At 41.4% G+C, this 12,451-nt stretch overlaps 1 protein-coding gene across 1 annotated transcript in view; it reads left to right on the top strand.

Annotated features, from left to right (window-relative positions):
- Positions 1-12,451, top strand: part of cntnap5a (contactin associated protein family member 5a) — a 188,688-nt gene that overhangs the window by 94,224 nt on the left and 82,013 nt on the right. Inside the window, exons 9-10 of the mRNA XM_033617802.2 lie at positions 5,853-5,996; positions 7,270-7,429. Of these exons, the coding sequence (XP_033473693.2) occupies positions 5,853-5,996; positions 7,270-7,429 (304 nt within the window). The remainder of the gene's footprint in view (positions 1-5,852; positions 5,997-7,269; positions 7,430-12,451) is intronic.

Genomic DNA, 12,451 nt, shown 5'->3' with positions numbered 1-12,451 from the left:
TTTTGGTCATTTTGTGTGTCTTTGTGTTCATTTTATGTCATGCTTTGGTTGTTTTATGTCTCTTTGTGGTTGTTCTGTGTCTTTGAGGGCATTTTGTGTCTCTGTGGTGCTTTGTGGTCTTTTTTGTGTGTCTTTGTGTTCATTTTATGTCATGCTTTGGTTGATTTGTGTCTCTTTGTGGTTGTTTTGTGTCTCTTTGTCGTCATTTTGTGTTCCTTTATGGTTATTTTGTAATCTTTTTTTGTCGTTTTGTGTCTTTGTGTTAATTTTATGGCTTGTTTTGGTTGTTTTGCGTCTCTTTGTAGTTGTTTTGTATCTCTTCAAGGGTCTTTTTTGTCTCTTTGAAGTATTTTTGTGTCTTTTTTGGTCATTTTGTGTTAATTTTATGTCATGTTTTGTTTTGTTTTTATTTCCTATTTGTAGTTGTTTTGTGTGTCTTTAAAGGCATTTTGTGTCTCTCATTTTGTCTTTGTGTTCATTTTATGTCAAGTTTTGGTTGTTTTGTCTCTTCAGGGGCATTTTGTGTCTCTTTATGGTGACTTTGTGTCTTTTTGTGGTCGTTTTATGTTTTTTATGTTCATTGTGCATCTTTTTTGTTTGTTTTGTGTCTGTTTGTGGTCATTTTGTGTCTCTTTGGGGTAATTCTGTCTTTTTTGATTGTTTTGTTTCTCCTTGTGGTTGTTTTGTGTTCTTTGCTTTAGTTGTGTGTCTCTTATTAGAGGGAATTGTTTGTCTCTTTGAGGTAATTGTGTGTCAGTACTGGTCGTTTTCTGTCTGTGGTTGTGGTTCTGCCCAGTAAGCCATTCAGTAATGTGTCCATGGCCGCGTGCAGCAGTATGTTTTTTAGCTGCAAAAATCTTCATATCTGTTTTCATTCCAAGCTCCCAGAAAAGAGGGAAGTAGTGGATCTCAAACTGAGCATTTTAATTAAAAGTAAATCAGGTTCAGGGATTATAAACTATTCTCACCTTTCTCAGCACTCTTCTCCCAAGGTGCAACAGCATCACATACCTCATAGCAATGTCAAATGTTGTGCAGCGGAAGTGTCTCAGTGCAATCGTTAATCTGAGCTGCAGGGCTCACCAAAGTTGTTGAAAATAATTTGAAAAATTGTAATTCTATTCTTCTTTCTCTTCACTTTTCATTGGAAACATCACGTCTCTGTTGAAAACTGTTCCTTTTTCAGTTTGATGAGTAGACAATAGAATGGCTTAAGGAGAAATGCAATTGGCCCTGTTTGATAAAGTGCTGTACTTGAGCTAAGTGCACGAGAGCGTTAATGTGGAAAGAATATCGATCTGTGTCCTCCCTCTGTTCAGCCCAGAAATGATGTGCTCCGACAGTAAAGTCTTCATTTTCACACAAGCGAACAGTCGGACCGGGAGATGCACAAGTGTCTACAATGGGTAACTACATACAAAATGAGCGTTTGTTTCATTCACCTCACTCTGCATCGACTGCCAGTTTGGGTTGTCAAGGACTTGAGACAGCTGCCACTGCAGCTCGGTGAAGGAATGACATGAAGCTGTCACATGAAGCTGTGTATTTCCTGGAGGCAGCAGTGGGACTCAGAGATGTAGTCTCAGACAGAAGGCGAATAAGCAAATATTTTATTTTTCTTGAGCAACAGTCACGCAGGTTACTGATGCGATACAAATAAAAACCATTAGTTGTGTGTTCTAGATAGTACTTTGGTACTTGAAGCTTGGCCAGCAGCAGGATGGCAAGGAGATCATGAGATATATATGAGCTGAAACAGGGAGGGGGGGGGGGGGAGGGGGGAAGACTCCCACTGATATTCGCTCGCAGTCCCTTGCGGCTACACTGCTCATTCCATGAAACAGTCAATGGAGTGGAGAAAAAAAATGCCCATGGCACTCACAGTCTTCTGGGTAAAAGGTTTTTGTGGAAGCGACAGGCATCATTGGATAGTGAGTGAAATTCTCAAGTTTTCCCAAGAGCCTGGACAGATCTGATTTTAGACTAACTAAAATATCTCCCAGCATGCACTCTGCATGACCACCTCGTCCCCACGGAGCTCCCGAACCACAGCACAGCTCAATCTGGATGCTAATTTAGTCTCAGGATGGAGGCGTGGTTCAGTCATTTCCATTCATTGTGTGTGTTGTCCCCCTTGAAGGCTGCGGCTCTGTGAGATGAGCTGTCAGTGTTAATTCAGAAGAAATGGTTTGGGGATCAAGCTGAGTCGGCTAATCACTCATCTTTTTTTGGTTTGGGTTTTTAAAGACTGGATGGGTTTAACCCTTGGAGGCCCACAGCTGTGAAACTGCAAGATCTTTTTCAAAAACTGTCTTGTAGTAACATACACCTACCTGAATATAAACACTAGGCCTATATATCCTAACACTGTGGACTCTAAATTCTGTCATAGCAACATTATTGGCACAGCACATTAAGGTAAACATTGGTGTCTCTCTCTTTTTGACCAATTTCAACAATTGTCCAAGAAAGTATTCACCCTGCAGTGTCCGTGAAGATGGTAATCATAAGTGCTATATCATAGGCAACTGGACTTGCTTGAGTTTCCCAAAGACATTTCACCTCTCATCCAAGAAACTTCTTCTTACGACACCACTTATCACCCACCTACAATGTAGTCTTGGGATCCCTCCCCAGACAATCTAACACCCATTCACACCTGGACCCATCTAACCCTTACGACACACAAGATGGCCGAGTGGGTCATTGACTCACGTGTGACCTTAACAACTCTGTAGGGTTCACACCCACACACAGTTTAAAGCCTGTGACTCCGCACCAGTCCGTGACTGAAGAAGCCTCTTGGATGAGAGGTGAAACGTCCTCAAGAAACTCAAGCAAGTCCAATCGCCTACGACCCGTAGTAATTTTTTCTTTATTCTAAAGATGTTAACGATAGAAAACCTTTATAATAACAAAAGTAGAATACATATGATATTAGGGATTTGTTTTAATGTTGCAAAAACACAATTTTGTGCTTCAGTGGGCTTCACACAAAAGGCCCTATCAAAATGACTCATACTTCATTTCCACATATGTAAATATGAAAAAAAATCTAGAGGACTGATCTCATAATTCTCCAATTTTGCAAGGTAAAAAAAGTTCAAATACCAAGTCGTTTTAAGTTTTTTTGTACTGATTTTCAGCTTCATTTTCAATAATGCTAATAATAAAATTTATTTATATAGCACTTTTCGAAAACAAGTTTATAAATTGCTTTACAGACAAAAGCAATTAAAATACTGGAATAAATTCAAAGCAGCCAAAAATGGAAACAAAGATAAGAGACAATGAATAAAAATTTGAGAAAAAGCAAATGAATCAAAGCGTATTAATGATCGTTGTATGAAAACACATTTTTTAAAAGAGGACACTGAAGTGGCTTGTCTGATTCCCGATGGGAGGTTGTGCCACACTTGTGGAGCCCTTACAGCAAATGACCTTCTCCCCTCTGCCCTGGGGACAGAGAGCAACAGCTGGTCTGCCGATCTGAGTATGAGCAGGGGTGTAAGGTGTGAGAAGGTCGTTGATGTATGAAGGGGCAAGGCCAGTCAGTGATTTGAAAACAAGCAATAAAATTTTAAAATGAATTCTAAACGCCACAGGTGACCAGTGCAATGAGGCGAGAATAGGGAAATATGTTAATATTTTTTAGTTCTTGTAAGAATCCTCGCTGTGGTATTTTGGAGTAGTTGGAGGCGGTTGATTGATATTTGGGGCAGTCTGGTGAATAATGAGTCACAGTAATCTAGATGACTGGAGACAAAAGCTTGAATGAGAGTTAGTGTATCACTGAAGGACAGAAAAGGTCTAATTTTAACAAGACGCCTGCTTTGATAGCTGATTTGGAAATGCTGTTAAAATAAAAGTTTGAATCAACAATTACTCCCGAGATTTCTGACTTCATGGCTGCACCGCAAACTTTGGAACCTTGTGCTTCAGGTCCAAATAGCAACACTTCAGTTTTGTCATTGTTTAACATTAAGAAGTTGCTGGGCATCCAGGACATTATGGCTGCAAGGCAATCTGTAGAGAGGTTACTGAGGTGTGGTCTGAAGGATTTACGGATAAATAGATTTGAGTGTCGTCGGCATAAAAATGAAAAGAAATACTTGAAGTTTTTGAACTTTGGACTTTTCCCAGTTGTAACTCCCAGATAATAATGGGTTGAGCAAATGGTCGTTTAAAAACAGAGACTAAGTTTCAGCTATTTTAACAGAAGGGGAATAATGGACTCGGAGAAAGCTTACAACCGCAGAATTAAGGGCAACAGGATTGTTGTTACGAGCCATCCGGTCTCTGTATGACCGAAGTGAGAGCTCTGTCCGCACAAAGTCAAACACATTTCCAGTGGGTGTTGGCTCCGCCAGGGTTGTCCCTTGTTACAGAATCTGTTTGTGATATTCATCGACAGAATTTCAAGGAGCAACCGGGGATAGGAAGGGGTCCAGTTTGGGGAACCTTAGAATTGCATCTCAGCTTTTTGCAGATGATGTGGCTCTGTTGGCATCATCACACCGTGACCTCCAGCATGCACTGGTTTGCAGCCATGTGTAAAGCGGTCAGGATGAGAGTCAGCACCCTCAAGTATGAGTTCTTGGTTCTCTGCCGGAAAACGGTGGATTGCCCCCTCTGGTTTGGTGAGAGTTACTGCTCCAAGCGAAGGAGTTCAAGTATTTCTAGGTCTTTTTCATGTGTTAGGGTAAAATGGAGCATGACATGGATAGGTGGCTTGGCGCAGCTTCAGCAGTGATGCGGGCACTGCGTCCAACCATCATGGAGAGGACGGGGCTCAGCCAGAAAGCAAAGCTCTGGATTTACCGGTACATCTACGTCCCAACCCTCACCTATGGTCATGAGCTTTGGGTAGCGGTACAAATTAGTTTCCTCCATAGGCTGACTGGGTGGTGGTTCCTTTTTTATATCTGATGCCTGTTTATTTATTTAATTATTTTTTTGTGTGATTTATTTTTGCTCAGTGTTATTCCTTTTTTGTTTTTGCTTCTATATTTGCAAAAATTAACATAGGAGCGATGATGAAAATGATCTGTGTTACACAAACGGGATGGATTTGTCTTCCTCATTTTTCTCTTCTTAATAAAAACTATTAGTCTATTTCGTTTTACTGAGTAACACTGTATTTTATTTTGTATGCTCATCCTGATATATGAAGTAATTAACTATAGCTTTCAAATAACTGCTATGAAGTAAAAATTACAACTGTTTCCTCTGAAATAAGGACAGTACTTACATTGCTTTACACCACAGCGGGTAATGCATCTACAGTATTTGTTGACAATAATTAACAAACTCAAAGAAAGCAGACGTTATTCCTTCTCATTTACACATTAACTTCATCTAACTGATAAAATATGCAGTAAGAATTTTGTTGACAAGCGGCAGAGCGGAGGAGGGAGAGAGTTTTGTTTTGAGGCTCAGAGGGATGGAGGAGGCTTGAAGCTCTGTGACTGTCTCTTGTGTCAGTGAAGTGAAAACAACTGTGCGGAGAAGCCGTGTTGTGAGGAGATTGTTGTGGGGATTTAACGGCAGCTATTACAAAATTAAAAGTGTATCTTGAAATAATCCCAAACACAGGTGGAATTAATGATAAACTGTCATGTTCTCCTGTGGCCGTTGGTGCGTGCTGCCCTGATAACACAGACACTGGTGGCTGCTGAGAAAACACCACAGTAGCGCTACGACTATATCACACTCAGATGAACCAGAATGCAGCGGTAGAAATTCTTCGCAGCCTCCAGGTCTACAGGAAAGTGGACACTATATCTCTCTCTGTGCTACAGACCATTAAACTGCCATTTCAGTGAAGCTTAATGTTAAATGTTCTTCTTTAGGTCACAGAGTCAACGATGGTCTGTGGCACTCTGTGAGTCTCAACACGAGGAATCTACAGATCACTTTGACCGTGGATAGCGAGCCGTCCTCCACCATTGAACTGTGGGAACAACCGGAACCAAGAAGCAACTTTTATTTTGGAGGTGAGTGGATTCTCATGTGTTTAGATGTGATAATTCTCTCTGTTGGAAAGTGGAAATAGAAACAGTCTTTACTTTGAACGTTCTGCATGTGACACTCAGCGTATTAATATAGCATCAATTAGAAGCAGAATTTTGCATAAGGCCCCTTTTAACTAATCATTATGAAGTAAGTGCTGATTGCACAATTTAATGGCTACAGAATAGTGACACCAACTGCGTGTAGACTGGTTCCCTAAAGCCCCGTGTTGACAGTGCAACACTGTCTGCCAACGGGTATGATTTCCCAGGAAAATGAAGACGCAGTTTACAACACAAAGGAAATAAATCAACCATTGCTCAACTAAATCAGGAACAGGGAAAATGCTTTTGGAGGAATAGCTATTAGAAGGATCAATTTCAGTTTTTCACAGTTACTATTCCAGGTAACAGAAATGGCAGATGGTGGAACAACCAAAATAACTATGGATAACAAACTGCAGTGTGTCCTGTACTGTTGACATACACTGTATAAAATAATGGACGTCGCCAGTCTGGCATCACCCATTAGTTTGTGGACCCCCAATTTGAAGCCTCGAGTTTGGCTTTTTGGCAGTCGCCATCTTGGATTAATGGAGCCAGATGTGTATGACGCAGTGACAGCTATGGTTAACTGTGATAATGCTAATGCTAATTTTGGCTAATGAAAAAAACTGAATATCCAAGCCCTTAGAGGGTCTTTTAGAACAATTAAACACCCAACTAGATTTTTTAGGCAGCCAAACAATTAACTTTAATGAACTGAAAACACACTTGCCATGGTTATGTTACCTTAGCAACGTTGTCACTCCGTAAGCGACTTGTCAACAGACAGCAACAACCTGTAAATCACAGGGGTTGCGCCCTTAATTATGCATAACTTTAAACCTTAATACCATTTAAACAAATGAGTTAAACCTTTTTCAGCTGTAAACATGTTTATTTCTGCTGTAAAGTTGGGCATTTTAACATTGATGTCAATGGGGATAGACTCACTCCTGGAGCCAGCCTCAAGTGGCCATTAGAGGAACTGCAGTTTTTGGCACTTCCACATTGGCTTCATTTTTGTCAGCCCCAGAGGTTGCTGCTTGGTTTTTGGTAGCTTCTAGCCACTGAGGAAAACTGAAAGCGATCGGGTTGTCTATGTGACAGCAGTGCAAATAATAATACTACTTGGAAATGCTCAGGGGGAAAAGTTGAAAAGTTGTCTGCTTCCACTTTAACAAACACTGTTGCAACATGTGTCATTTCTATCCAGGCTGTCCCGCGATGGACTGTCAGTACCTGACTTCAGCCTTCCAGGGGTGTGTGCGGCTTATATTCATCAACAGCCAGCCGATGAATCTCAATCAAGTACAGCAGGGATTGCTGGGAAATTATAACGAGCTTCAGTTTGACACCTGTAACATAAGAGACAGGTAAAGTAGTTTGAATTTCTTATCCACACTTTTGTTTAATGGGACAAGAGTTCTCACGGAGATATTACAGAAAACTTTGACATCTAGCAGGAGAAATATGTCAAACATAAAAATCTGTAAAATATTATCCAAGTTGGCAGCAGAGACTTATTCATGCCCACATTGTTAATTCGTAGATAGCAGTGTGTTGTCTGCAGAGCTGACTGAAAGTCACTGACATCTTGTCCTACAGAGACAAACACGCTGACAGGATCATCCAATTAAATTGCAAGAGAAACTCGGCAACACCTTCTCTGGCAGAGGACTATGCTAACAAGCTGCTCCCTGCTGTCCTGTGTGGCATCCTTCCCTATCCCTATCCCTCATTACCCTGCACAGCTGTGGGCCCTGTGAAGGGGATTGGCAGACCTATAAGAACCGTAAATGTCTGCATGTGGCTTGGAACATGTATAAGAGCAAGACAAACATGCAAGCTGCAGTATTTCCTTTGTGTTTGCCCTGAGGAGAATCTCTCCTTTGTCAAAGTACCTGCTTTCTAGTCCAGATTGTTCGCTGTCAGAAGATATGCAAACACAACAGTGCTGACAGTCTGCTGTATCAGTAGGCAGAGGGATGCACCGCAGGAAATGACATGATGGAATGAGATGTTTTCTTTTCCCAACCTGAGATGCACACATCTTTAGTAGTTCCAGCGCAGGGTCGCTTCTTCTTTCCTTTATATATTAATGAATGAGTGCATAAGTGATGTGGCCATCTGGGTGGGTGAAAGGAAGCACACACACACACACACACACACACACATATACACATTGAACGCATTAGAAATGTTCTAATCATCAAGAAAAATTCTTAAAATTCTTGATCACTTCTGGCCACTAGGGGGAGCAAAATTACTCAAAAATTAGCTGTCAGACGCATCCCTAAAATATTATCTTCTATAAAATTATTTTGTCCCATATTTTAGCAAACAGTTGCTGAGTTAGAGGGGTTTAAATTTTTAATAAAGGCTGAAATCTTGTAAATACACTCTCCTCCTGCAGCTCTCCCCTCTATGCCCTAAGCTCCTCCCACCAGACCACCATGGGCATATGTATGCACACATCATATAGTAGCCTGGTGTTTCCCATACTTTGATTCATTTAACCTTATTTCATTGTAGAGTTGCCTACAGTGCATTCACTCAGCCCCTCTTTGTCCCATTCTCTCTTTGTTTATCAGACCACAAATGAGACAAGAATTACCAAACTAGCCGCCCCATGGTCCCTCTGCCTCGCTCCCCGCCACTGTAGACTGCTTCCCTGGGAGGAGAGTAGGCAGCAGCTCAGGAGATGGACCTTTGGTCGGTAGCTGTAGTGGCTCAAATTTATCAGTGCAGACCTCCCAGAGCAAGGTCCCTCAGCTGGCTGGCGGCAGCACTGAGTCTGACCTGTGTAATGGCAGCAACAGAAAGTTCGCTGATCCAGCAGGGAGTCTCGGCTGTCCTGTTCCCTGGAGCTGTTGTTTGTGCTGTCTGTATCTAAGTTGCTGTGGCCACTGACTGGGGCTCCGTCTCCGTCTCTGCTGCCCACTCTCTTCCCAGCGAGGTGGTCTGTAGCAGCGGGGAGTGAGGGGGAGGACACACTTAAAGCCACAGCTGTGAGTCTTTGGCTCGGGTTAGCAGAGGGCCAACACGCTGACTGTCAGACTTTCTTTTAGACTATTGATAAGTCTGTCCTCCTTTTTTGGGTTGCCTTGCAGTGTAAACAGTTGTTGCGAGTGCTGGAATAGCAACTTTCTCTGCAGGATTCTCAACCATTGCATCAGGCTTTCACTTAAGGGACCTGCATGCACATCTGCATTTGTAGAAACAGCCAATAGGAATGACCTCTCTCTAAAATGACCTGCAAATGGCCACAGTCACATGTCACAGCCTAGATTTTCTAAAGCCTGCAAACAGAGCCAAGTGGAGGTGCAGAGGTCTAGTTTTCTCTCAGTCCACTTGAATTACAATATGCTCAAATTTACTATGGGATTGTTGCCAAATGACGCCAAAGTAAAACTGCCTACCCAGCTTTAATTGTTTGGGGGACAGTTTTGAGGAGGTAGCACTAGAAACAGACATATTACCAGACCTTTTAGCAAAACAGTTGCCTTATTACACATCAAGCAGCCACAGACCACCACAGTCATAACCTCCAGTATTCACTCATGTTTTAGCTCTGGTCTGGTCTCCACCAACTCCTGGGGATCATTTCTGGGTCTTAATTTTCCTCACCAGCTGGGTGTTAACTTCTATTTCTATCATTTGGTGCTGTGCAGGTAGCGTAAAGTGGTTTTTATCAGAGCTTTTTCTGCTGGGAACAGCTGTGTGCTGCTGCTGGAAACAAGGCAGACGAGGACAGCGAGCCTGAACCACAACAGTTAATGTGTCACTCAACCAAAACGATGAGGTTAAAAATCTGTAGAGCCGAAGAAGTGATTGACAATTCTCTGTGGGTTTGTCACTACAAATGACAGCTTTCACATTACATGTAGTCATTTCACTCATCATTAAAATACAGAAACGATGATGGAGCTGTAAGAGTTGCCACTGTAGTTTACCATCGAAGCAAAAAAAAAGCTGAAATCAAAATGTGAAACGTTACAAAATGTTTACCCAATGTATTTTTTTTTCAGTCACTGCATAATGTATTTCATACAAAAGATGCAAGCATAGAAAATTTGAGATATGTCCCACCAATGAAACACCCCATGCATTATGCAGTGTATGTATATACAGCAACAAAGAAACTTGTGTGGAGCTGAAATGAAACTTCAGAGTGGCTGAGGTTATCCACGCTTTTCTTTCTGATATGCAGTTGATGTCTGTGGGACATGCTGTAATCTGTTGTGCCGCTCTCAGCTTTGTAAATGTTCATTGCATTGATGTTAACTTTGATTTCACTCGCTGTGGCTTTTTCAATGACCCCTAACAATGAGAAAATTAACTTTTAGCGGAGTTAATCTCCTTTTCCTCTGTGTCTAATTAAACATTGCGACTCAATTTATGGTCAGTGTGCACTTAGATGTGCTGGCCACTGTAATTCCATGACCTGTGAGGGCACCCATGAACACAACAGAATATAGCATGATGGTAATTAAACCAATGGCTGCAACCTTATCCGTGTTGCGGCTGGCCCGCTCCGCTGCAGTTAATAGGTGAGAGATGAAAGTGTATGAAATTATATATGCACGCTCGAAAGGCTGGCAATTATGTGAAACTGAAGGAGGCTCGAGGAAGGGACTATTAATCAGAAGAGTGCGGTTTGAAATTTCTGTGAAGCGCTCATCGTGGTAAAATCCCATTAGCAGGCATTCTAGTCTGAAGGTGACAGTAATGCTTTTATTTTTAGAGAAACGCCTCGACATGTCAGCTTTTTCAAATTCAGACAAGGGCACAGTATGAGACACTGTTATTTCACAGTTCTTTGGGGTTTTTAATGAAACATGAATAAACAGCAAATTAGTCTTTCGGTTGAGTTGCAAGCTTGTGTTCATAAATGCATACAAAAGAATAAAGACAACAGTGAGAAGGGGTCTTTCTTACCTGATAAATAAAAGATCAGGTTTGCAAACTCTAACAAAGGAAGTCGCTTTATTGGTGCCTAATACAAATGCCTGAGAGGTTTGTGTGATCTTTTGTTTTGCTGTCGAAAAACTGTTATTGTTTTGTGCTGCTGCTGCTGCTGCTGCTAATAGCTATATTTGTTCTGAAAGTATCAAAGTGCTGGAAAATTGGCAAACTTTGAAGATAAGGAGTAAACTAGAGCTGCAGCAATGATTCGATTAGTCAACTGACAGGAATGTTTATTATTAGAAGCTATTTGTTAATTCTCTGGTTACAGCTTTTTACATGTGATTATTTACCTTTCGTTTCTAACAAAAAAATTCTAAGAGCTGGTTGGCAGTGGTGGAATGTAACAAAGTGCATTTACTAAAGTATTGTACTCAAGTACAGTCCTTAGGTACTGGTACTTGAGTATTTCTTTTATTGCTGCTTTAGACTCCCCTTCCACTACATTTCGAAAGCCTATATTTTACTTTTTACCCCACTACATTTATTTGACATTAATTACCAGGGGTGAGAAGTAGGGCTGCCCTGACTAAGATTTTCCTAGTCAACCAATACTCAATTAGGGCCATTAGTCAACTAGTCGCCCGCATGTTTACGATATTAATTTAATTATTTAATGGTACATGTTGTGCGGGGCAACACAATGGTTTGAGTTGAAGGTGTGAGAAAGAATAGTATCAGTAACATTGTTAACACTGTGCTACATTACAGAGAAATACAAAACCGTACTAATGAACCTTCATTAATATAGGCCTATATTTTATCTACAAGTGCACGTCACACACTGAGCGAGCCGCCTGTTAATGACGCTGTGGGCTAATGGGCATGTAGCTACTTCCATGTTTCAGATGATACGTCATGTTTGTAGTCGACCAATGAAGATGAGTTTACATATCACCTTGGGTTCGTCCTTCACCTTCTCAAAATGATCCCACACTTTGGATTTCCTGCCTGACATGTTATTAACTAGCCTGTGGAATAACCGCAGGTACCAGCCCTGGAAATTAGGGGCCGTACACATGTTCTGTCTTAAACTGCCTAAACACAAGGTTGGACGTTGGGCTATACTCTTGTGCCTTTTCTACGTCAGCTTTCAAGAGTGCGCCAGCAGGTTGCGTTTGAGGTTGCTGAGCATCCTGAGTGCAGAGCTGATCTTATTCCAGGGACTGTTTATAAGTGTGTAAGCCTATCGTCTGTGGGACAGATGTAAAGCTCTGAGTAGCACTAACATGATCAACTTTTCTGTATTTATCAGACTGAATAATTACAGAAGAAGGGAAAGATATCTGTCAGCTGTGATTAGTTTGTAATGTGACTCCTGTCTGACTGCTGAGTGTGGACACTTCTGTGTCTGTCCTTTCAAATTAAATTCCCACATGGTCCATATACATGATATATATATCAATAAACTGGAATGATATGGCATCGGG

The sequence above is a fragment of the Epinephelus lanceolatus genome, chromosome 14 (genome assembly GCF_041903045.1).
Source record: "Epinephelus lanceolatus isolate andai-2023 chromosome 14, ASM4190304v1, whole genome shotgun sequence".
Lineage (NCBI taxonomy): Eukaryota > Metazoa > Chordata > Actinopteri > Perciformes > Serranidae > Epinephelus > Epinephelus lanceolatus.
Note: the sequence above shows the minus strand (reverse complement) of the source record. Positions and strands in the feature narration are given on the sequence as shown.